This window comes from Dipodomys ordii, unplaced genomic scaffold, assembly GCF_000151885.1.
Source record: "Dipodomys ordii isolate 6190 unplaced genomic scaffold, Dord_2.0 Scaffold251, whole genome shotgun sequence".
NCBI lineage: Eukaryota > Metazoa > Chordata > Mammalia > Rodentia > Heteromyidae > Dipodomys > Dipodomys ordii.
In genome coordinates, this window is record NW_012267467.1 from 148,479 (window position 1) to 174,594 (window position 26,116).

General features: G+C 41.4%; 1 protein-coding gene across 1 annotated transcript in view; it reads right to left on the bottom strand.

Annotated features, from left to right (window-relative positions):
- Dnah14 (dynein, axonemal, heavy chain 14) overlaps positions 1 to 26,116 on the bottom strand; it is a gene marked incomplete at its 3' end in the record, with an annotated part of 224,776 nt that overhangs the window by 144,806 nt on the left and 53,854 nt on the right. Inside the window, 10 exon segments of the mRNA XM_013036175.1 lie at positions 3,964 to 4,017; positions 5,311 to 5,542; positions 7,350 to 7,651; positions 14,486 to 14,564; positions 15,396 to 15,514; positions 15,600 to 15,704; positions 17,120 to 17,291; positions 19,904 to 20,025; positions 23,386 to 23,631; positions 25,658 to 25,842. Of these exon segments, the coding sequence (XP_012891629.1) occupies positions 3,964 to 4,017; positions 5,311 to 5,542; positions 7,350 to 7,651; positions 14,486 to 14,564; positions 15,396 to 15,514; positions 15,600 to 15,704; positions 17,120 to 17,291; positions 19,904 to 20,025; positions 23,386 to 23,631; positions 25,658 to 25,842 (1,616 nt within the window).

Consider the following 26,116-nt stretch of genomic DNA (forward strand, 5'->3'; position numbering starts at 1 on the left):
ACTCTGACCCTCCTGCTATTCTTTTGTGATCTCACCTAACATTGAATTTCCGGAAATTTAACATTTGAACTTAGCTGTTAAGTTTCCTCCCTACAAACGTCCAATACCCCCCACCCCCACAGTGGCATGTTTTCTGAGCGTTCCCACTTTAAAGTACAGAATATATAGGTGACTGGGAAGGTGTATTTGCCTACCTGAGAAAACGAACCTGTTTCAGAGCCACATTGTCACAGTGGAAGCTTGACAAAACTCACCCTTCCGACCTTTTTATTTCTTTTCAATGGCATTTTGTTTGAATAGTAAAAATAGTTTATGGGTTTGGAAACTTGCATGACATGGAGCCCCTTCAGATGTCACTGCAGTTTGGAGATTCATCCTATAGAAGTGAGTGACTGTAAAACTCTTGAGGGGTAGTTTAAGCAGGCACCAGACTGCGTCAATGTGAACATCACATTTCAAAACCATGACAAGTGAAATCCCTTTGTAAAATAAAAGTTGTCGGCTCTTTGTCCATGTGTTCAAGAGGACTACGAAGTCCCTTCTCTTGTGATTCCTAGGAGGTTTCCTAGAGAGCTTAGCTCTCTCTGGGGAAGTGGGGCAGCCGCTTGCCTCACAGTTTGCTTCCCTGAAATTGTGGGATCACCTACTTATTGTATTCTCCATGATTACATTACATATATAATGAGAAAATAATCAAAAGTAAACATGTAATGACAATACATATTGGAATTCTTGTAGAAGTGGTTGTAGAGACAGATGCTTCATTTCTGCATTCTGTCATTAGATGTTATCATCTAATGTTTCAGTGTATCCTTACAGAAATAAAGCAGCTTAGAAAGAAAAAAAATGCTCATCATGGAAATTATTCTAAAGTAAGCTGACACTTTCTGACTGGGGTTAAAGCTGTGTGCACTCTTCCCATTGTGTGCCCAGCCAGAGCCTCCTGCCCATGCTCCGCAGGCGTGCCTGTGGCCGCCCGGACCCAAGGACCACTAGTCTGCCTGCCTCAGTGAAAGCTGCACACCAAGACAGCTGGGTCTCAGCAGTGGGGGTGAAGCCGGCACACGGTGGGAGAGCTCAGGGTCAGCAGGGCTGCAGTGGCGACTCCATTGCAGGACAGAAGGGACACACAGCCAGGACACAGCAAAGACCGCAGGGCCACTGTGGACAGCCAGGCCTCGGCGGGCACACGCTGGGACACTGTGGACAGCCAGGCCTTGGCGGGCACACGCTGGGACACTGTGGACAGCCAGGCCTCGGCGGGCACACACTGGGACTGACACTGGGGACAGCCAGGCCTCGGCGGGCGCACGCTGGGACACTGGGGACAGCCAGGCCTCAGCGGGCACACACTGGGACTGACACTGGGGACAGCCAGGCCTCGGAGGGCACACGCTGGGACTGACACTGGGGACAATCAGGTGGCAGCTCCGCCTCTTCTTTCTCATCCACCCAACTCTTCTCCTCCCCCTCTTTCTTCCCCTCCTCCTCTTTCTTCTCCTTCTCCTCTTCCTTTGCTTTCTCTTTTCTGTGTTCAGTCTGCTTTTTTCTTTCTTCTGACAACTGCATGCCCACCACATCAGGGCTCCTCCCTGTGTCTCCTACACAGACTGACAACTCTGGGTCTGAAGGACTGGAAAATGACTGAGAATCTGACACAGACAGTACCAGCCCCACCACCTGCAGACACCTCTCTCAGAGAGCCCCACGGAGTCAGTGGACAAAGGGCTTCACACCACTCCCTCCTTGGGGGAGATGCCACAGGGACCCCAGGAAGAACAGTGCTGACCACCACCACCACCTCTGTTTACCCTCACCCCCCACCTCCACTGGACAGCCTCTACAAACCTCAACCCAGATGTGTAAACCATGATGAAACATCACAAATTCCTGAACAAACAAGAGGCCACTCTCAAAAACTAAAAACAACACAGGGAAGACTTAAATGAGAGTGAAGAAGAGATGGTAAACAAAAGAATCATCAAAGCAATGATGAGAGAAATGGCCAATGAAACATGAACCACTAGAGCACCAAAGAGAAAATGGACCAGAAGATTTAATTATGAAGAAAATGCAGCACATGAGAAAGAGGGCCGATTTAATTATGAAGAAGATGCAGCACATGAGAAAGAGGGCCAACAAGGAGAAGAAACTATGAAAACTTCCATGAAGGGCAAGAGAAACAGCATCACTAAAGAGCTTGGAACCAGGAAGAGCTCTCTCTCCCTATTACAAAGCGCAGTTGAAGGCACAGGCCACAGAGCAAAACAAGTTGAAAAGAGGGTGTCAGGAGTTGAAGATAAAGCAGAGGAATTAGAACTGTCAAAGGCACTGAAGACACTGAACATGCCAAAGGGACATTCAAGAATTGGCAGATTTGGCCAAAGATCAAATCTACATATAATCGCAGTAGATGGGGGAGAAGAATTCAGAACAGAAAGCATTGAGAACCCATTCAACAAAATAATAACAGAAAGCATCCCCAAGTTAAAGAAAGACAATCTTACTCACATGACAGAGGCATACAGAACTCCAAGCAGACAAGACCAGAAGAAAAAAAAAAGACTCCTAGACACATTCTTGTATAGACTCTGGACTTAAACAGGGAATTACTTTTAAAGGCAGCAAAATTAAAGTGAGAACTTTATTACAATGGAAAGAAGATTGGAATAACTGCAGATTTCTCAACACACACTCCGAATGCAGGAGAGCCTGCGGTAGTATATAACTCATCATTCAGATTGACAACAGCTGCCAATCTGAACTATTGTGCCCAGGGAAGCTGCCGTCACAGCCGTCTGGCATCTGACAAAGGAGCCAAAGATGCCTCTTTAATAATTGTTGGAAAACTGGACCTCCCTATGTAGAAAACTGACATTGGATCCATTTGTCATCTTGCCCTATGATCAAATCAATGACAGTCCTGAAACTTTGAAACTACTACAAGATGAAGTTGGAGACTATTACAACTTATAGGTATAGGCAGGAACTTTTTTTAAAGAGAGTCCCAGGGTCACAGCAAATAGGATAGGGACGATATCAGGCTAAAAAAATTCTGCACATCAAAGGACATCGTTACTAAGCTAAAAAGATAGCCTACAGAGTGGGAGAAAATCTTTGCCATCTATACATGTGTCAAGGATCTAATATTCAAAATATAAGAAGACCTTAAGAAACTCCCCCCCAATTAATAACTCAATCAATAAAAGGGCAAGAGTTGGGGGGAGGGAAAGTGGGAGAAAAAAAAGTGGGAGAGGAGAAATGGGGGAGAATGAAGGAAGGAGTGACATTGTCAAGAAGCACTGTACTCATACCCTGACTTATGGAATGTAACCCCTTTGTACAACTACTTAATAATAACAATAAAAAATGAAAGAGACAAAAGTCGACAAGCAAAATGACCTATTTTTGGGCTGAATACAGGGTAAGAAGCCATCAATTTTATCAGATGTATATAACAGAAAAGAAAAGAAAACATAAAAGAGAAAGCCCACCAGACCTGGATGAGCACACAAGCTGAGTTCTCACTCGGGCAGCAGGCCAGATTTTGTCTTTATTTGTTCACCATGGGTGTTTTACTTGTGCTTTGCAAAGTAAGTCACAGGGCTGAAGATACTGCTAAGTGGGTGAGCTCCTGCCATATTTTGGTATTAATCATAAAAAATTTCCTTCCTTTAATAATTTTTTCAGTAAGTAAATATTTAGAGTGACTTAAAGACTGAAAACTATTGTTTTAAGGAGTTCAGCTGAACTAAAAGTTAGCTAATATTCTAAGTTTCTATTACACTCTAGGTTTCTATTTTACTCTATTAGCTTCAAACAACAATACTGTTTTTAGTTCTCTCAATACTTAATATCTCTTTAATACTTAATATTAAGAAGTATTAAGCTCATGGTTTTTCATTCTGAAATGAATTGTTTTATGTGTATAGTTCCCCCCAGAGATTTATGTCTAAGAATTACCTTATAATCCAAGTCTTCAAAACAGCTGAACACTACACAGTGTTTACCTAAGGCCTGGGAAACAAAAATGTTATCTTACTATAGTTCTTTAATCATGATAGCAAACAAAAACATTAAATGTTCCAGAGCAATAAAATGTCTGTTAAACTCTTGAAAAAAGTTTTGCAATCAAATACCAAATCAGTTTCACCAAATTCAATATAGTACAAAAATACATATACTGTTACTGACAGTTGATCAGTTCCTACCTGTTAGGACCTCAGCTCCTCCCTGCCCCGAGTCCCCACCCCACCCCGTAGCTGGCCACTCCCTATCTCCCCCAGACCCACTTACCTCACTTCTGCCCTCACCTCTCCCAGACCTACCTTCGACTTGTATAGGGGTAGACGCCATGGGCTCCATCTCCTGGGGAGATATGGCCCCTCTAATAAACCTTATAATAATCTTTCTCCTCTGCCTGCCTGCCTGTGAGTGGTTCCCTGGGATGGTCCCGAAGGATCCTTTTAGTACCAAATCTTTACTCAAATCTTCAGTTTAAAAAAAAAGAAAAAGAGCTGGGTGTTGGTGTCTCACACCTGTAATCCTAGCTACTCAGGAGGCTGAGAGGTGAGGATCATGGTTTGAAGCCAGCCTGGGTAGGAAAGTCCGTGAGACTTATCTCCAATTAACTACCAGAACATCAGAAGTAGTACCATGGCTCTAAGTGGCAGAGTGAAAACCTTGAGCAAAAAAGGACAGAGACAGTGCTCAGGTCCTGAGTTCAAACCCAGGACTGGAAAAAAATAATCATACTAGAGTCACAAACTATACTTTCTGCTTCTATCAGTCACCTGCTCTCCATTCAAATGATGTTCACCCTTCATGTGCCAGGCAGTTCACATAGTAATATTCCACACAAATACAAAGCAAATGTCCTCTCATTGAGACCCCAAGTCCTCCATCCAACAGGAATTCAAAGCTCAATCGCTGAAACCTGGTGCACATCTGTAATCCCAGTGACTTGGGAAGTGGACACAGGGTGAGCTCAAGTTCTAAGACCAGCTTGGGCAAAATTGGTGTGACCCTAGCTCATTCCTCCCTCAAAGAAAAAAAATATTGTGAGTATGGCTTAATTGGTATAGCACTTGCCAAGCACGTATAAAGCCCTGGATCCAATCCCCAGTATTACACACACACACACACACACACACACACGCACGCACGCACGCACGCACACAAATGGATGAGTTGTGTGACCTAATGAAGGTACTTGCTAAATGCAATAAACTGTAGGAATAGTGCAAGTTAAATTTTGTGGAACAGGATAAAAATTAAAGAAGCTTTACTTTGGACACGAAAGCCACTTACCTTGGCCAGATCTTTAACAGTTTCCGTTTTTCCTGTTCCAGCAGGGCCAGCAGTGCAGCCACCTAGGTTCAGGCTCAGTGCTCCCAAGAATGTCAGCCAGCACCTGTCCGTGAGGGGTGTGATGACCAGCCTTGGGGTACACCCCAAGTACTCGTATCCATAAGTAAAACTGGTGTTGCCTTGCATAACGTAGCACAGCTTTTGTTTTTCATTCCATTTATACTGCAAATGTCTGAAAGCAAAATATTTGAATGCTCATATATTATCTGGTTAACATTACTTTTTTCACACAAATAAATCTAATAGAGTTTAAAAATGGGGACTTTATAAAAAAACAGACAGAACTCAAAATGTTAACACAAATGAGATGTGATATAAAATTCACCAGTATTACAAGTTATATGACTATAAACATATGGGCTACTTTGTTTGATGTCAACCCCAAAGAAGGATTTATGATGTCACCTCCTATTTGAAGGTATTATATAGCTCACTAGTTTCCAATAGGAATGTGATCAAACATATTGTTCATTACAATTTAATTCTTACGAGGGAACTGAGAAATAGTTATTTAAGAATCAAAAATCTGGGCTTGGGGCTGGGGGCTGAGGGCTGATGCCTATAATCCTAGCTACTGAGGAGGCTGAGATCTGAGGATCATAGCTTGAAGCCAGCTGGGGCAGGAAAATTCATGAGACTCATCTCCAATTAATCACAGATAAAGCCAGAAGTGGCACTATTGCTCTAGTGGTAGAGTGCTAGCTAGTCTTGAGCAAAAGAAGCTAGGGACAGCACCCAGGCCCAGGGGGGAAAAACAAAAACAAAATACAAGTAAAAAAAAAGAAACCCCACCCTGCACTTTGACCTATCCTGTGAACATTGTGACTTGTGTAGCTGAGGATAAATGTTTCTTCTCAAGGCTCTGAGTGCAGTCCCAGAACCACAGGTGATTTTATGAAAATTCATGCTTGACTGCTTTATGTGCCCACCAGTACCAATTCATTTTCAAACACATGTAAAAGATTATTTTGAAAGGAATTATCTTTAAATAGTTGTACAGCAGGTTTTCAATGCAACCGGTCAGATTGTGAGTGTAGTACACCTCTGGCCAATGTCACCTCTGTCATTGCTTTCCCCATCTCTCCCAACCCTACCCTTCCCCTAAGTTCACCTAGTCCAATTTTCACACATATACATTGAATATTACGACTGCTTCCTCCCACCCTTCCCTCTATTTGCAAGGACCATTTTTGGAATAGATTTTACACTTGATTGTTTTAGTAATTAACACAACATCATAGGAAAAATCACGTGTCTACGTTTCAGTGCGGTTAGAGGTTCGGGCAGGGCCATGCACCCCACTGAAGGCCTGGCCCAGCACGGGTCCCCTCTGCCCCTTCTCATTCCACCTGCGGTGTGTTGTCATGGAGTCTCTTCTACATCTTCACGGACCATTGTGAGGGCCTGTTCCTCTCTGGGGTAACAGGGAAGATTATAAAGAAATCTTAAAAAAAACACAGAAACTTCTAAACAAAAGTTAAAAGTCTTTAAAAATGTGTGCACTGCAACCTTGCAAAGGTAAAAATAATCATCAGCAAAAACAGATGACAACCTTTGGAAAGAAATAAAAATGTGAAATCTCACATGTAAGCTAAGACTCTAATGCTCCACCACAGGCAGCCTCTCTTCTCCTATGTCTGCATATTTCCACAAGGAGCACAGGAAGTACTGGCCAGGGAGCTGGCTAGACGTGTTCTCTGGCTTGTTTTGAGAAGTTGATACCATGGGGAAATTAAAAAATGTTCCTCGGATGAGTGGCAAAAAGAACACCATCAGATTAGAAAGACAAAGTGGGAAGACATGAAAGTGATAGAGGGGGAGAGAAGAGGTAAAGAAGGCAGTGCAGGAATGTGGTACAAGGGGGCGACTTGCTTTGAATTTTGGCAAACTCCTGAAAATTACAAGTTGATATTTACAACGTTTGAAGCAGAGAATTTATTTACCTAATGATGCTTATGAGAGGTTAATACACATACTACCTTGACCACTCAAAATCCTCTGCATTGAATATATTTTTAAGTAGTAAATCCATCACAATATCTCTGCTGTGAACGTAGTGGGTAAGCAATGCTTCCAGCACAGTTTTCGTTCGAGAATTACTAGTATTCAACCCAATCAGCTCTGCAGCTTCTTTCAGATGCCAAATCACAGCAACATGGACTTTCTCCAGCTCTTCTCTTGGATTAGAACTCACAAAGCTTCTGATACAATCATTATGAAACATGATCTGGCCCTGAAAAAGGCAAATGAGTCGAAATACATTTCATTTTAAATTAAAACACTTTTATGAAGTATATGTGACATTTGTATAATGTATACTTGTGTGTGTGTGTAAAGGAGAGAGCTTGAACATATATATTTGAAGACTAATTGAAATCCAGTCAATGCTTTTACTGGATGGGGTGTGGAGAGACTTTTTCCTTTATGCCATGGAACTGCTGTTACTTAAAGCCATTCTTCAAGAATGGCCATGGTGAGAGAGATTGTGAGATGGGTTTTAAATTTTTTATTTGCTCATTTATTTAAAGAATGGTTATACTATTTTGTGTCAGTGGACACTGAAATTCTCACAGTGGCCAATGCATAAAGACACCCCCTGGTATGTACTCCTGCAGGGGCCTTTACATCTCCTAAGGGACAGCTCCTCTGTGTGCAACACACACAGCGGTTCAAGACAAAGGGAAGCGGTAAACTATTCCTGGAAAGATGAATCAGCATCGGTAGGGCACGTTCCGTGAAGTACTTCTGGAAATAGAATGCCAGTTTCTTATTGTTAGACATGTTTGGAACACCAGGAATCTGGGGAAGACCCCTTACTAATGCAGCTTTGATAGTAGAATTTACTAGAGAAATATGCAGATCAACTCATCATTATTTTTGTCATCTTTGTACAGAACTGCGTAAAGAAGTCGTTCAGATGAAGATGGGATTTGCTCAGTCAAATGGACTAAGTAGCATAAAGGACAAAGAGACTTAACAGGAGTAATTTCTGCCTACAAGTCCAGATTAACTTAGAAAACTTGAATTGTAGTAGATCAAGCTAAAGTAAAAAGATGTGAAATTATTCTTACTTCATTTTTAAATTTTTGTTGCCAGTACTAGAAAGCAGGCCCATGCACTTGTTCACTCAGCTTTACTCGCCCCGAACAGTTAGGTCATGCCCCCAGCCTGGCTTTTGCGAGTCATTTTTGGAGATGGAGTCTCAGGGACTTTTCTGTTTGGGCTGATATTAGCCATGATCCTCTAGATCTCAGCCTTCTAAGGAGCTAGGGTTTCAAGCATGCGACACGGGAGCCTTGGTGTGAACTTATTTTTCAATGGGCTAGAAATCCATATTTAAAAAATACTTGCTAGTAGCAACTAGTGGCAACATGGTTTCTACTATTACCACTCCAGAAAAACGACTATTTTTAATTAGAGGTAGAGCTCAAGAGGCTTTAGCAAGCTTGAGGCCAAGTAAAACCCCACTAAGAACAAAAAATGAAGGAACAATAATTCCAGCTACTTAGGAGGTGCTGATCAGGTGAATCATGGTTTGAGAACAGCCCAGGCAAAAGGAAAAATATGTTTGTAAAAATTCTATCTCAAAAAGTAAGTTCAGGGTTGTGGTTCACAGCTGTGATCTCAACGATGTGTGAGGCACGGGTAGAGAAATGGCATCGCACACACAAGGCCCTAAGTTCTAGCCCCAGTAGTACCAAAAGACAAAGCAAAAACCAAAAACAAACCCTACTCTCACAATGAGCTTCATGACTAACAGGTTATGACAATCTTTGGAACTGTCTAGAGCTTTTAAAAATTATGACCACCTCTTTTTTTAAATAAGCAATTCTTTCTAGAGAAAGGTCAAAGAAATGAACAGAAGGTGTGTCTTCCTTCAGCTCCATGACAACTCTCCTCCCTCCCGCCTTCCTCCACCTCCTCACCTCCTCATTTGCTCCCTCCTCCCTTCCTCCACCTCCTCACCTCATTTGCTCCCTCCCTCCCTCCCTCCTGCCTTCCTCCACCTCCTCATTTGCTCCCTCCCTCCCTCCCTCCCTCCTCCCTTCCTCCACCTCCTCATTTGCTCCCTCTCCCTCCCTCCCTCCCTCCCTCCTGCCTTCCTCCACCTCCTCATTTGCTTCCTCCCTCCTCCCCTGCCTTTCTCCACTTCCTGTACCTCCTCATTTGCTCCTTGGTATTCTTGTTTTTCTTGTCCATTTCTCCCTGTGGCTTTCCTTTTGTCCACTCATTAAATATTGCTGTTCCTTGGGCTCTTTCCTTACACTTACTTTATACATTCTGCTTGGAAGCCCTATGATTCCTCTAGCTTCAACAAAACAACTTCCAATTCAGACTTTCTGGACATCATCCAAATTTTCCCTCTCATTCTCTTTTAGTCTCCAGGAAAACCAATATTGCAAATATGTGTGCAGAATCAAGTGGGCAGGTTACGCAATGGCTTCACACAGAGGGGCTCCATGGCCATCCCAAGAACCAGCGGCCATGTCACCTGTGAGCACCAAGGGCTGACCGGGAGGGCAGCGGCCATGTCACCTGTGAGCACCAAGGGCTGACCGGGAGGGCAGCGGCCATGTCACCTGTGGAGGGCAGCGGCCATGTCACCTGTGAGCACCAAGGGCTGACCGGGAGGGCAGCGGCCATGTCACCTGTGAGCACCAAGGGCTGACCGGGAGGGCTCTTCTGGATTATTTAAATGAGTCGGTTCTTAAAACTGGAAAACGTGTTCTACCTTTGAGTTGGAAGAAGGCCAGAGAGAAGCAACCGTGCCGGCTTTGAAGATAAGCACAGGAATAATGAGACAGAAAGCCCAGAGACACCGGACATTCTGGTCTCAGTGCAGAAGACCTGATGAAGCCTTCTGACACCATGACCTCAGTGTGGGGACCCCACACTGTCTTCTAACCCACAGAGCTCTACGATGACATTATTGACACCTGTCAATTCAGACTAATGGCATCTTATTTTTAATGTATTTCCAAGTAAGCGACAAGTATTAGTACTCTTCATACTGGCTCCTTTGCCAGATCTTGGTTTTATCGATGGAGCCACACACTGAACTCTCCTCCACACACGCAGAGCAGCGTGACTTACCACCATGAGCACCACCTGTCCTGGATGAGACACTGCCCACAGGGAAAAATCCTGCTGCATCCAGTCTTCAACCCCTTGACTCACAAACCTACAAACAAAAACGTATTTGCATTATCTGAGTCTAACCAGTGGCCACAGCCATTGAGTGACAGCTGATTGCTTTGTTCACCTGTCTGTGCAGACTGCAAATCCTTTATGTGGCTCCTACCACATTCTACTTTCTTATTTTAGTCATTCACTCTCTGAAGTAATAAAAGTACATACTAAATTAGAAAAACACACAAATTAACCTTAAAATTGTAAGTGCTACCAAGAGCAAATATATAATACTTTGTACAAATTTCAAGTGAATCTTCATAGTAGAGCCCTGCATTTGGTTTTTGAAAGTAATCATAATGGAGAAGACAGGTGTGTGTGTGTGTGTTGTGTGTGTGTGTGCACGGGAGGAGTTCCTGGGACTAGACCTCAGGGCCTTTCCTCTCACTTGGCTTCTTCCCTCAAAGTTGGTCCTCTACCACTTGAACCACAGCTCCACTTCAGCTTTCTTTTGCAGGTTAATTGGAGATAAGAGTATCATGGACTTTTCTGCCCAGGCTGACATCAAACCTTGGTTCTTAGATTTCAAACTGCTGAAAAGCTAGAATTGTAGCTGTTAGCCACCAGTGTCCAGCCAGGGTAAGTTTTATTAAATATATCTAGAAATTTTTATTTAGACCTGAAGTAACATATGCCAACATTATGTGTTTTGATAGTCATGACAGGTTTTAATAGAGTAACTTTAAGTTTCTTTTATCAGTATTTTATCTTTAATTTATCACTACCATAGATTACAAATTCTCAATACTAGCTTTCATTGACTTTTTTATTGACTTTTTAAAGGACTGCAATAGCTTTATTGTTTTACATTCTACTTGAACATTGAAATGAAGCATTGATGCTTTTAAATTTTGCTGTGCTTGTCTATCATATCTATTATTTGTATTATCTTCTTTATCATTGTTGCTAAAAAGAAGCATGTCATACAACTTTTTCTTTTACACAGGTTCACACTGGAAAGCCCACCCAGACTGGCCCTTCCATTTTCCAAGTGCTGGGGGTTGTGGATGTGGTCACGAAAATGACTTTTTATATGCATAATGTGCTTTACATCCCATGAATTAAAACCAACATCAGATTTTTTTAAAAAGTGTCTCTACTTAATACATTCTTATTTTTTTTCTGGGAATTTGTCCCTAAACAATAGATGTGATCACCATTTACATAGAGTATTGGGTATTATTCTGACGGTATGGAAAGACACGGTGGCATGCAAACGTGGTTCTATTTTATTCACAGCACTTGAGCATGTGCGCATCTTGCTGCTCCTGGGTGAAGTGAGTCCTGGAACCAATCCCTGGGGCCATTGAGGGATGACAGTATTTCAAAAGCATTATCAGTAGCAGATATATCTTTACCAATTAATTTTTATTTTGTATTATGCCAATGGTGCTTCATTTTATTCTTAAATATGGCTCTTGCTTACAGGGCCATAACATGTTTTACTAAGTGTAGGCTTCAAGAAAAATAGGATTCATAAAGTGTTACAATTTTACTAGTATCCAGTAGAAGATGTTTATAATTGTCATACAATATGCCCAAAGAAATGAACAATCTAAAATAGGAAGTAAAAATATCCATTGACCCCAAACCACGAGGAAAGATAGGCATAAATGGAAAGAATGAGTCCACATGTGATGGTAATTTCAGTGAGTGCTGAAAAGCCAGCATATCGATTCTTGTATGAGCAGGAAACTCCCTTGAACAGCAGTGGATTATCATAAAAATGAGGTGGAGGACTGAGTCAGAATGAAGTTGGAAATCTGAGCAGACAATGAATACAGCAATTAAGCCTAGCACCACGTATTTTCACTGCTAAATTCTATCAAACATTTAAAGAATTAAAACCAATTTTCACAAACTCTTTCAAAATATTGACAAAGGAGTAGTTGCAAACTCATTTTTCAAGGACACCAAAGCCAGGCAAGGACACTATTAAAGTCACAGGCCAGTATCTAATGAACATAAATATAAAAACTCTGAAAAAAACACTAGGAAAATAAAATGGTATATTAAAGAACCATTTTCCAATTATATTAAGTGAAGTTAGCCAGACCCAAAGAAACAGGCCCCATGATTTCCATTATTTGCAATAACTAGTATACATCTAGGATAATCTTACCAGACAAGCAGGAAAGGTCAAAGCTATGTACATATGACCACATAAGATGATGCTAAGTGAAATGAACCCCAAGATAGGGGCACAAGAGGTTTTATCTTTGTCACTGTTGTTTTTAATGTACTATGTGATTTTTTTTTTGTTTCTTTTCAATGTTCTTCCCCCACGGTATAACCCCTGTTGTCACTGTATTTGATTCTGGCGCCCTGCATCTTGTATATACATTTTTTTCTAATTTGGGGAGGGGAAGGGAAATAACAAAATGCTGAAATAAGGATACAGGATGACCCCTTGTAACAATGAGATGTACAAGACACTAGGTTGAAAAGGAACTTTACAACTTGGTGGGGGGGGGCAAGGGAAGGAAAGGATGGTAGGGTTTGTTGTTGTTTTTATTTTTTTTGGGGGGTCTGGTCGTGGGGCCTGAACTCGGCCTGGACGCTGTCCCTCAGCTCTTCAGCTCAAGGCTAGCACTCTACCACTTGAGCCACAGCGCCACTTCCGGCTTTTTTCTTTTTGCTTATGTGGTGCTGAGGAATCAAACCCAGGGCCTCAGGCATGCAAGGCAAGCGCTCTACCACTGAGCCACCTTCCCAGCCCCAGGATGGTAGGGTTTAACAAAGGAGGGGGTAACAAAGCTCGATAGGAAATGTACTCATTACCTCACTCATGTAACTGTAATCCCTCTGTACAGTATCTTTACAATAAAAATATTTAAAAAATTTAAAAATAAAAAAGAATCATTTTCCATAATCTAATAGGATCTAAATGGGATTCAAAATGGTTCAGTATATACAAATCAATAAATATGATCTATGATTTTAATAGAATGAAGGGAAACTACAATTTCAACAGATACTTAAAAAAGTACTTGATAAAATTCAACATCCTTTTCTGGTAAAACTAAAAAAATTAGGCATAAAGGTAATGTACCTCAATACAATCAAGACTACATATGAAAACTGTACAGTTAATATAATAATAGTGAAAAGTTGAAAATGTTTCCTCAAATCTCAGTGACAAGACCGGAATGCCCAAACAACTCTCAGAATCAGTAGTGTTTCTTTATATAAACAACAAACTTTCTGAAAAACAAATTAAGAAATCAACACATTCACAATAGCTACAGAGAAAATATTCAGAAGTCAATTTAACTAATTGGCACACAGGCAGCCAAGATGGAAGTTGAGTGGGCAGGGCCGGACTTGTTTACCTTTAGTGCATAAACAGCTCCTGGAAGCTTAGGTGCATGATAGGGTGTGACCTTTATAGTGATTGGTTGGTTCCGTGTCCTCCCCACCCACGCAATCTTTTGCTTCAAAAAGGGCTTGCTGTGTGGTAATAAAACGAGTTCCTGCTTGATTTGACTCCCCGCTGCATCTGATTGTCTCCCGGGCTTAGGAAGGCTGGGGTGGGAGACCCTGTCTGGACCCCATCCGTCTTTCGTAGGACAGAGGAGGACCCAAGGACCCAACACCCAGTACTGGCACACACAAGAAGTGTAGAGAAAGATACAGGATTATTATTATTATATTGGCAAGTTATAATGTCTCCAGGGTTCTTTTTTTCTTTTGTCAGTCATGGGGCTTGAACTGGATGAGACTGGAGGCTGAGGGTGAGGTACTTGGAAGCAGGCAGAGACAGACGTCTGGCCACTCTTCAGGTGTCCATGAACTCAAAGGGCACAAAGCCACATATGCGCCCTCACTCTACCAACATCCTTCCATTTATCTTAGCAGGTAATAAAGTGCGTGTCTATATGTGCGTGTGTGTATATCACAGAATTTTAGGATCTGAGTGTTATACTCACTTTTTCACCACATCGAACATGCTTTTCTCCACATTTAACAGCCATTGTTCCACAGCACTTCTTACGCGGATTTTCCTATGTATTTCAAAAACAGTATTATTATATAATATTATGAATCACATGAATTCATTTGTATGTCAGTCTTTTGATAAACTTATAGACTGTTTTCTACATATTTATACTACTTATGGACCAGAGGCATATAATTCTATCATATTTTCTGGTTTCTCTAGATTTTAAATTAGAAAATGATATTGAAAACATACTACCTAGCTTCAGGAAATGTTGACATCAAACCTATGAATATATACAATAATTAGGCAAATAGGAATTTGAAAATAGAAATGCACAAAATAGACCAATTGTACCATGAAGTATTTTTGGATTGCTCATGGTCTTTTCAAGTGGCAGAACTGGGCTGTGGCTTGGGAGGGTTCTTAAAGCATGCTGGGAGGTGGGGACGCTGTGGGGCCCTTGCGGAGGCCCCATGGACAAGAACCCTAGGTGTCCTGTTTTCCCGGACCCCAGAATGATGCAAACAGAGGCTGTGGAAGCAGTGATGGCAGTACCCTTAACAACTCAAAAGAGTAAATTTTCTCCCCGTCTATGCTCACAATAAAACTTGGAAGTAAACATAAAAAAAGAGTATGAAACTAAAGCAGAGTTCAATGACAGAGCAAAAGACAGGCACAAATGAGAAGGCCTGCAGAGTTCTGAAGATTACCTTCTAACATTAGGACACAGCAAAGAAGCAAAGAAGAGAGTGTTCTGTGTTAAGAAGAAGACAGTGAAAGCCTTGGAAGAAACACTTCACACGGCAAACTCCCATCAACTACAAGTCCCATCAACATCTAAGCAGACATTTCAAAACAAGAAGCTTCTAAGAGGTTTGGCCTACTCTCATACTTGGGCAGCAGAAGACCCTCTCCTTCTGCAGATATGAGCATTTTTACAGCAGGGGGTCCAATTTCTTCTTTCCAGATCAATACTTGTTTTATATTTTCAAAACATTTCACAAGATGAGGCTGTGGACCAGAAAATAATGTTGGTAATATTGTAAAATCCTGACTTGGTTAGGAAATATCATTGCTAACAGAACGTTCCTGTTACCTGCACAGACTCAGGATTCCTGCTGTCAGCCAGTATATCGAGAAGCTCAGCATTGCTGAGAAAGTAAAACCTTGGGAAAATCATTCTTTTAACTTCAAGGTAATCCTGTCCAGAACCAAAAGAAATGCAGTTCAGAAGATAAATCTATGATAGGGGTTGAATCATCATATAGGCCTACATTACATACAAATATCACAGTGAAAGTTGTTGTCAGTCAAAATATTAGCCCGTGAGTAATGAAAACTATGTTTAAGTTGTGAAAACATTTTAAATAAAATAGGAAAACCGAAGTCCAAATGAAAGCAAGCAGAAAAGCGCACATGTGCACACTTACTATCCGTCAGTAAGACGCCGTTGTGGTGTTCCCACATGTGTGTGTGCTCTAGCTGCTCTAGTTCTGTGTGTCGTCCTCACCTGAGAAACATGGCCTCACTGCACAAATAACCTCACATTCTCCTTACTCAGAACTCCCTTTTCCTGCTCCACAACTTCACACTAGTTAGTGTATGGTTATCCTTCTTTTCAGTAAAACAGATACATTGTTTGTGAATGGCAGCCATTTTCCTACTCTCCTATCTCTTCAATCTTTCCCTTGCAACAAACCTCCTTATTAAAAAAATTTGAGACGCCCTTCTCCCTTAATGCTCTGGCAATGTAAAAAGCATAGGGGGCCAATACATTGATTTAGGAGCTCATCAAAATATTCTAATTTAGCTGGGCGCTGGTGGCTCACACTTGTAATCCCAGCTACTCAGGAAGCTGAAATCTGAGGATCAAGGTTCAAAGCCAGTCCAGGCAGGAAAGTCCCTTGAGACTCTTCTCCCCAATTAAACCCACCAGAAAATCAGAAGTGGTAGAGCACTCGCCTCGAGTAAAAGAGCTCAGGGACAGTGCTCAGGCCCTGAGTTCAAGCCCCAAGACTGACAAAAATAAATAAATAACTTGAATTCAGTTTTTGCTAAAACTACAATTAATAGTGATGCTATTAATACTTATTAACTGTAAGCGCCAGGTCCTGTGCTTCAACAGCGTCCTCTCCTTCCCTTCTGCTCCCCGGGAACCACTGCCTTTACTCTCAACCTAAAGACAAGGGGTCCTGGGCACAAAAAATCTTGAACCTTGGGGCTGGGAAGGTGGCTCAGTGGTAGAGCGCTTGCCTTGCATGCATGAGGCCCTGGATTCAATTCCTCAGCACCACATAAGCAGAAAAAGCTGGAAGTGGCACTGTGGCTCAAGTGGTAGAGCGCTCGCCTTGAGCTGAAGAGCTGAGGGACAGCGCCCAGGCCCAGAGTTCAGGCCCCATGACCGGACCCCCCCCCAAAAAAAACAACCTTGAACGTCGATACCACGCCTGAGGCCACTGAGGTCAGCCGTCCTTTTTTTTTCTTAATCCTATTTTCAGGACCTCCAAAGTTCGTGAGAGAGAGAAGCGCTGGCGGTGAGAAAGCAAGCAAGCAGGAAGCCCGCGCTGGCACTGGCCGCACGTGCAGTGGGTCTGCATGCCATGCTTGTGCAGTTACCTCCAGACTTTTCTTTATAGTCTCAAGATGCATGTTGCAGTTCTGCAGCACTTCCAGGACTCCTGCGGAAGTGGTTATTCGCAAGGCCTCTAGCTTGTTCTGCACTTTTGACATTAATTCCTTCCACATGGAGATCACCATGGAGAAGTGCTTTGTTTCTGCTGGGAGCTGCCTTTAGAAATAAAATTAGTTTTAACCATTTTTTGAAAGCACTATCATTAACATAATAATCTAAATGTATTTGCTACAGAATACTGTGGTATTTATAAAACAATTTTGATGTTTTTTTTCTTGATCATTTATGAATTATATATTATATGAGTTTTATATACTTACATATTAATTATATCCGCTATATACTTATGTAGTAGCTAATATATAATTATATATAATAAATATATTAATTACTATATATTACTTAAGTAATGTATATGGTAAGAAATGTATACATAATGAATAAATATAAGAGTGTAATATATGTGTATAATGTATATGGTAGGTAATGTATATGGTAAAAAATACTAGGAAAATTAGACATATAACTATCACTGAACTGAAAATTAATTGCACTTGACAGGCACACACACACACACACACACACACACACACACACATGCACGTCTCTAAAATCACTCTTGTTGCAGGGAGTTCCTGGTCTATAACAACCATGCACCCCTGTACTCCTTGTTGGTCCTGTTACTAAAGACTGCTTTAGAGCTGTCCATGAAGGGACACCCTTGTTGTTTATTTTGTTTGTCGGTTGTGGGGCCTGAACTCTGGGCCTGGGCACTGTCCCTCAGCTCTTCAGCTCAAGGCTAGCACTCTGCCACTTGAGCCACAGTGCCACTTCCGGCTTTTTCTGCTTATGTGGTGCTGAGGAATCGAACCCAGGGCCTCAGGCATGCAAGGCAAGCGCTCCACCACTGAGCCACCTTCCCAGCCCAGCCCCCTGGTTTTTAATGCCCCCACATACTGGTACAAAAAAAAGTCACACTCTCACAAGAACTCTCTCACTGTCATGCTCCCCATCTCTGAAGTGCAGCAGAAATCCTATCATAGAGGACAGACCAACTCTACTTAGTGAAACGCACCCTCCTTCTGGAAAGCTCTAGTGTAGCACCCACGGGGTTCTTTATTCTTTGCTTCCCGTCACAGTCTTCCTGCCCCACGGCTCTTGTGACGTCCCCTTTCTCGAGAGCCCCTGTTGGTGCTGCCCTATCGTCCTCCCCTTTCCTTAAAGGTCTGTTGCCAACTCATCCCCCTCATCCGTAGACTCATCTTATCCGTGCTGTTACTATCTTTCAATTCATATTTCCTTTTACAATCTCACCAAATTTTGTATACGGTTAACTTAGTCATATTTTTTCCTCTTTTATTTAGGAGTCTTGATCTATTAATAAAAGATATCTTTAGTAAAAAGTACTAATGATTTGAATTTAAGATTCAAAGTGAGAGCAACCATAAGGATACACTCCGTGGGTGTGTAGTCTCACCTTGGAAGACTGCCAAGAGTGAGCGTAGATATACAGCGTCCCAAACACTGCTGAGCTACACAGCATATCAAAAATAAATATTGCTCCTACTAAGCAATGCTTGTACCTGAACAGTTTTCTTTCTCCCCCAAAAGGAAGTTCTAAGTACTTAACCTGAAATCCTAGGCTTCCTAGCACCCCATAAAGTCTCACTTTTCTTCAGATTATAGACTACAAAAGCTTGTATTTTTGTTGTTGCTGGGTTTTGTTTGGTTTTATTTTGTCTTGTTTTGGTTCCCATACTGTGGCTGGAACTCAGGGCCTTGTGCTCTCATTCAAATTTAACTTCCTAGTTCAAGGCTGGTTTTCTACCACTTGAGCCATGTCTCCAGAATGGCTTTTTGCTAATTAATTGGAGATAGAATCTTACAGGCTTTTCTGCTCTGGTTGTCTATGAACTACAGTTCTCTAGGTCTCAGACCCCTGAGTAGCTAGAATTGTAGGAATGAGCCTATATGCCAATAGTTTCAATTCTTCCTAGAAACTTATTTCTGTCAACTTAAACATTCTTAAGACCAATCACTTAAAAAAATTAAAGTCACCTGGAGTGCCAGTGGCTCACACCTGTCATCCTAGCTACTCAGGAGGCTGAGATCTGAGGATCATGGTTCAAAGACAGCCTGGGCAGGAAAGTCTGTGAGACTCTTATCTCCAATAAACCACTAGAAAACCAGAAGTGGTGCTGTGGCTCAAGTGGTAGAGCGCTCGCCTTGAGCTGAAGAGTACAGGGACAGCGCCTAGTCCCAGAGTTCAAGCCCCACGATCAAAAAAAAAGAAAAACCAACCAACCCCCCCAAAACCAAATTAAAATCAATTAATCCTAATGCTATGAATGAAAAAAGGTAAAATTTTAATAACTGATAAGGTGCTCTATTAATCTACCACATTCAAAGCCAGAAATTATCATTAATATATGAGTGCTACTAAAATAACATTTGTGCAACATTAGGGCCATACTAATACCCTGGAACTGAACAGATATATAATTTTGTAGCTTAATGGTTATCATGATGTATGTGACATCTCCTTCCCAGATTTTACATCTTTATATTGTCAACAGAGAAATTGGACTTTTAAAAAAAGATGATGCTTGTAATCTCTTATGAAAGAAAATGTTACAATGAACCAGCAATTAATATCTCTAGGTGGATAGTTTGTTGACATGATTTCTCAGGAATTACAGAAGTAAAATTCTCCATTATGCATTTTTTGCATTTTTACCTGGAAATGGTATATTTTGGTATTTTTTTACCTTTGTATTTCTACAGAATGAAAGATTGGTTCAAGGTAAAGCCAGCTTCTTTGACAATTCATCCATTCTCCAAGAGTGTAAGAAAAGAGATTTAAATTTTTGTCCCATTTACGTACAAGATCCTAGAAGACAAAAAAACATCACATAGACAAAATGCATGAAACTTCTCTATAAGAATCACATACTAGGGCTGGGAAGGTGGCTCAGTGGTACAGCACTTGCCTTGCTTGCATGAGGCCCTGGGTTTGATTCCTCAGCACCACATAAGCAAAAACAAAAAAGTCGGAAGTGGCACTGTGGCTCAAGTGGTAGAGCGCTAGCCTTGAGCTGAAGAGCTGAGGGACAGTGCCCAGGCCCAGAGTTCAAGCCCTACGACCGGACCCAAAAACAAAAACAAAAACAAAAAACAAGAATCACATACTAGAACCCAATGTGAAGGGTGATCTTTTAATGACACCCAGAAAATCATTAATGGTTACACGAATGAAAAACAAACTATATTTAGTTTTTGAAGTTTTAAGATACCTTGTTTAATTTTGTTTATATGATCAACAATTTTGGTAAAACCTTAATTAACACATCCATCTATAGAAAGTAACAGGAATTTTCCACTCAATACTTATTTCCTATTCCTTTTGTAGAAGAAGTGTAGCCAGGAGTTTGGTAAGCATTTTATTTTAGTCCCTTCTTAGGCATTTCTATACACACGTAACTGTATTGTACCCATTGTCCTGTAATCTGCTTTTTAAAACACTGACAATGACTTCTTCTTGCCTTGCACAACTATCCAGGGATTCCATTTGCAATTTACCCTTCCCCTAGAAAACCAGATGGATCTGGACACCTGAGGCTTGTGCCTTTAATCCTGGCTACTCAGAGGCTGAGATAGGAGGGTCACAGCTCAAAGCCAGCCCAGGCAGGAAAGTCTGTGAGACTCATCTCCTAACAATTAACCATCAATAAGCCAGAAGTAGTAGAGTGCTATCCTTGGGCAAAAAAGCTAAGGGACAGCCCAGGCCATTAGTTCAATGGCACATACATACAAAAAAAAAAAAAAAAGAATATCATGGGAAAATGGTTTTAAAAAATCAAGGCTACAATACTTCCTTAAAAGCCAGGCCTATTCCTGACTGCCTCCTGAGGGAAGGGATCACACATGAATCACATTTGTTTTCTGCCTAGGTTCACTTATTTCTTACTTTCTTTTACATTTAAACTGTTTATTAAGTTTAGCTTATTCTCATGCCTGTGAGATGATCACTACAATCAAGAAGTCAACACATCCATTTTTCCTGAAAGGGAAAGCCTGCGCACGCATCTCTCCAGGCTAAGTTCTCTCGGGTGGTTGGTTCCCTGGTCTCTGGCAGTTCTTCACAGTCACGTGCCGTTGCCTGGGCTGGGCCAATTATGAGCAGGGAGGCCTTACACCATGCTGATGCTCTCTAACAGGCCACCTCTGGGGGCACCGTCTTCTAGGCTCTAAGCTCCCTTGCGTCTCCAGATGTTAAACAGCATCTCATGTCAGGTCCTGCCTGGCTTCTTTGCTTTCCCCCCAACCAAGGTCTGGAAAGGCAAGGTGGGGCGTTGGTGTCCCCGTAGGGCTTGCCTGTGTGCTTCTCACATCCCAGACATCTCGGCTTGTGCTCTCTGACGTTCAGCGTCCTGGAAAACACCATCCCATATGTCCTGTCTGGTTTGGGTTGGGTGTTTGGGGCATGATTCCATCTTGCTTTGAAGTAGAAGTTTGTGTGTGCATGTGATGTTCTCTTGGCTTCCTGAGTGTTTCACTCAGTTGTTATTTCTTAATTTCATTCTTTACTTCTGACAAAGGCATTTAGTGCTTTAAATATTAATTTTCATAAGGCTGTGGTAAACTGTGGTAAGGTTTTTTTTTTAACTTTTTTTTTTTTGGGTCCGGTCGTGGGGCCTGAACTCTGGGCCTGGGCACTGTCCCTCAGCTCTTCAGCTCAAGGCTAGCGCTCTACCACTTGAGCCACAGCGCCACTTCTGGCTTTTTCTGTGTATGTGGTGCTGAGGAATCGAACCCAGGGCCTTGAGCATGCAAGGCAAGTGCTCTACCACTGAGCCACCTTCCCAGCCCTGTGGTAAGGTTTTATATGTAATCTCTCCTTATGTGTTATTTCTAAATTTTAAAAACTTGAATTGCATTTCCTGTTTGATTTTTATGCACGTATTCTGCTGTTCTTTTTTATTGTTACATCACTATTTTATTGTTAAATTTTTTTCTTCTTTTTCATAATTTGAGATTTTTCTTTAAAGCCTATTTAAATGAAAATCTCTAAATGTTGTATATTTGCAAAGAATGTGGCTTCTACGTGTTGAATACACACCTCTGCAGCCATGTGCATTCCACACGTTGAATATGTGTATAGTCAACTATATTAATTTTGCTATTGAGCATTTCTATATTATTACTTATCTTACTAACTTTGCTAAAATTAAAAAAATACTTCTGAGGTACATGGTTGGACATGGAGTTATGTAATCAGGGATTATTAGGATATAGCAAACACTTCTGGTAAAAGTCAAGGTTTATGGGTCATATTTTCTATGCTTTAAGTTTATGGTATCTGTCCAAATTAAACTTTCTGACATTTCCTCACAATTACTGTTTCTTTAAAAATTGTTCTTAGCCAGGTTGAATAAATGTATAGATGTAAGGGCAGCATAGAGAAACTCAGCAAAACTGATGATCAACAGAACAGGGAGAAGAGAATGAGACTCTGGAGGGCTGTTGGGACCAGCAGGAGGGAGCTGGTCTGGTGGGGAGGATACAGGAGATTGAACACTGCTGAAACAGATCATCTGCAACTATGAAAACAGAACAAAGAAACCTGTTGGAGATGCTAGTTTTTTTGGGGGGGAGGGGGTGGGACAAAGAATGTGACAGAGGGAATAAAACTGGAGTGCAGAACAATGTGCAATGAAATATAGCTGATATAAACCAATATAATTATTCTTAGCAATCAAGGCATTACATATTTAATCTTATTTCTGTGTAACTATACAAAGTATTTCATAGAATTCAAACACAAAATTACAGTAAGTAATTTGGGAGATGTGTACTAGGACTTGAGCTGAGGCATTATCCTTTAGGTTTTGTGCGCAAGGCTAGTGCTCTACCACTTAAGCTACTCCTCTACGTCCAGCTTTTTTGCTGGTTAATTGGAGAAAAGAATCTCATAGACTTTTCTGCCAGGGCTGGCTTTGGAACTATGATTCTCAGATCTCAGCTTCCCAAACAGCTAGGATTGCAGGGCAGGAGAGAGCCACTGACAACAGGCCTAGAAAGGGATAAACTGTAGAAAATTAAGATATTTTCTCTGTACTCATGAGGCTGAGGTAGGTGGATTACAAATTTGAGGCTAGCCTGGGCTACATAAGCAAGATCTTGTCTCAATCAAACCAACCAATTAAAACAAATAAATAAAAAATCATTGTTTTTTTGCCATTATATTTACCTTAATTGGTTCAAGATAGGGAGATCCTTTAATTGTTGCAAGAATGACTTGAGATTCTTCTAGCTGAGCTAGAATATCGTCCACAGATGAGATTACCAAGATTGAGTAAGTCTCTGAGTGGTGCATCACTAAATGCAGAGGCGTTGTGTTCCAAAGATCAATGATCTTATACAGCATCTTTTCAAGAGCAGCTTCATTAGTTGCTGAGGTTGATATTTCATTTATTTCACTTTCATACTGAAACATCTAAAATGAACAAGTTATTTCTTAAGACAAACAATTTTGAAAACATTTAAAATGGAAGATTTAAATGCATAGCTTGAAAGGTTTATCCGAAGGACGGGGAACGGCGGTCTGAGGCCAGCCTGAGGCCCCAGTCCCCACCGCTTATCCTTCCTAACAGAGCTCTCTTCAGGTTTATCGTTATTATGAAGGTGTTGCACAGCAGGGTTACCATTTCCGAAGCCCGGCAACGAGTCCATTTCTTGTTTTGGACAACGTCACTGCTTCTTTTGCTCTCCTCCAGTTTTTCCCTCCCGTCCTTGCTCACAAGTTACATAGCATCTTTCATGTTCCACAGCACCGGTACTCACTGTCACCACCTCACATGCTTCCGGTGCAGGGGCAGGAATGCTGGTTAGCACCATCATCTGCCCGCCTGTGGATGTGCAGATGGTGTTAGGTCTTCAGCGTTCTTTCCTCTTTACTAATGCTTACTGCTCAACCATTATGTGGCATGCGTTTACTCTCTTTAATCAGCCCTGGAGTACATTCACCTGAGAGGATGTAGCTCCCCTTTCTTTGCCATATCTCCTTAAGTACACCACATGTCTCTTTGAGTGTCGGTGATGCCATTCACCAGAAGCCCGATCTAAACTTCCCAGATGCAGTTAACAGAGACGCACTCAGAGCTAGTCACATCCAGCCTGTGCAACTGGCCGGTTAGAAAGAAGGATTTGCAGCTCTTCCCATATGTCCTCTTCATGGAGCTAAAGAACAGTGTTTAACTATATTTCAGTAATCCAGCTCCGTGAGGACTATGAACAGGTTGACTTTATTTTTATGACATGTCAAAGGTGGGTGGGTATGAGGATGGTAGGGTTAACTGGACGCTCACAGCCTTAACTGTTTTTGAATACCCGTTCGGGCTGGAAAGGCAAGGAGAGCTCCCTGGGGCCCTCTGAGGTATCATGGACCTCTACTCAGGTAGGCTTCCAGCGGCTACCCATTTTTTTTTTTTTTTGTCTCTTCTGATTTCTATTTCTTACTGCCAAATTCTCACCCTCGACCTAACCTGCTCAGGAATGGTTCCAATAACCCAGGAGTTTCAAAATGGAAATGACACTGTGCTTGTTTTGTGAACTTGAACAACTCAGCTGTTGGCACCACCTCTAACGTTCTGCCATTATGTAGATAGCTGGTTAGATCCACCTTTGGCACAAACAACAGTTAAAGAGGCTCTGGCCATGACCCAGAAAGGGTAAGAGACTGAAGCCAGGTGAGGAGCTGCAGATTAGAAGACTATCATCCTCTGGTGGTCAGTGTAAGCAGCTAATAGAATGGAGTTCCCACTAACTGAGATGAGGATGACTGAAGAACAGAATTTGGGAAATAGAGGATAAAAGGTAAACTTTTTTGACATATTAATTTTGAGACAGCTTTTAAGATAATCATGGAGATAATGAACAGGAAATTAAATATATAAGTTTGCAGTTCAAGAGGAAGGTTGAGATGAGGACTGGAGATACAAAAGAATATAATTTTAAGAGTCAATTAAAGTTGTCAGTAAACTCTTTTTTAACTATTTAAATATATCTTTGTTCATTATAATAAAATTATTTATGAGAAATGATGATTTGGGTTATACTAGTTATTGTCAAAACACTACAAAGAAAGCTTATTGTAAGTTAGGCAAGAAAACATTTCCATGAAAAAGTAAGAAATAACATGCCATTTTTAGTCAATCAAATTGTTGTCAATTAGTATTTTAAATATGATACCAAGTCATTGGTAGGATTTACACCATGTTCCTAATATATATGATCTTTTTATATATAGCAGAATAAGTAGTTCTAAGTTTTCTATTTCTATAAAACATCTCCATAAGAAATAGCACTATGAGATAATGACGCGTCACATGTGAAAGGATTGCTCTCTAAGAGCCTATGCACTAGTAGCACAGGAGCTAGCTAACTCTTCCTCCTACATTTGCCTGCTTAACAGTGCTCTCTCCAGGATTTCCACCTGCTTTCTTCAAGTGCCTTCTGCTTACCTTGAGGGCTAGCACGTTCTCCACGGTGCAGCTTTTATCCAGGGACCTCCCCACCACCTCCTGCAGAGCCTCCCAGTGCCGGGGCTTCAGACACGGGTTCCCCAGAGCTATGATGATGGGCAGCTCTTGTTTAAAATCTGTCACACATTGCTTCAGGTGTGGCACTATGTCGTTTTTAGGTAAACCTATTAACAACAAATATACAAGCTTACAACATGTTCCTTATATTTTTTAATCAATCAATTGAGAAAATACTAATTTTTCTTAAAATTTGCTCATAATTTAAGACTGGTCTGTCAATTATTAGCCCGCATCGTAACATAGCCTCGTGACCCTTATCGATGTCACCTTTCCATAAGAGTCAGCTAAGGATGGAAATAAAGAATAATAATAATCAGGTCTGACAACTGAAACACAAACCATCAAAGCCAAATTATCTTGGAAAATATGGTGCCTGGA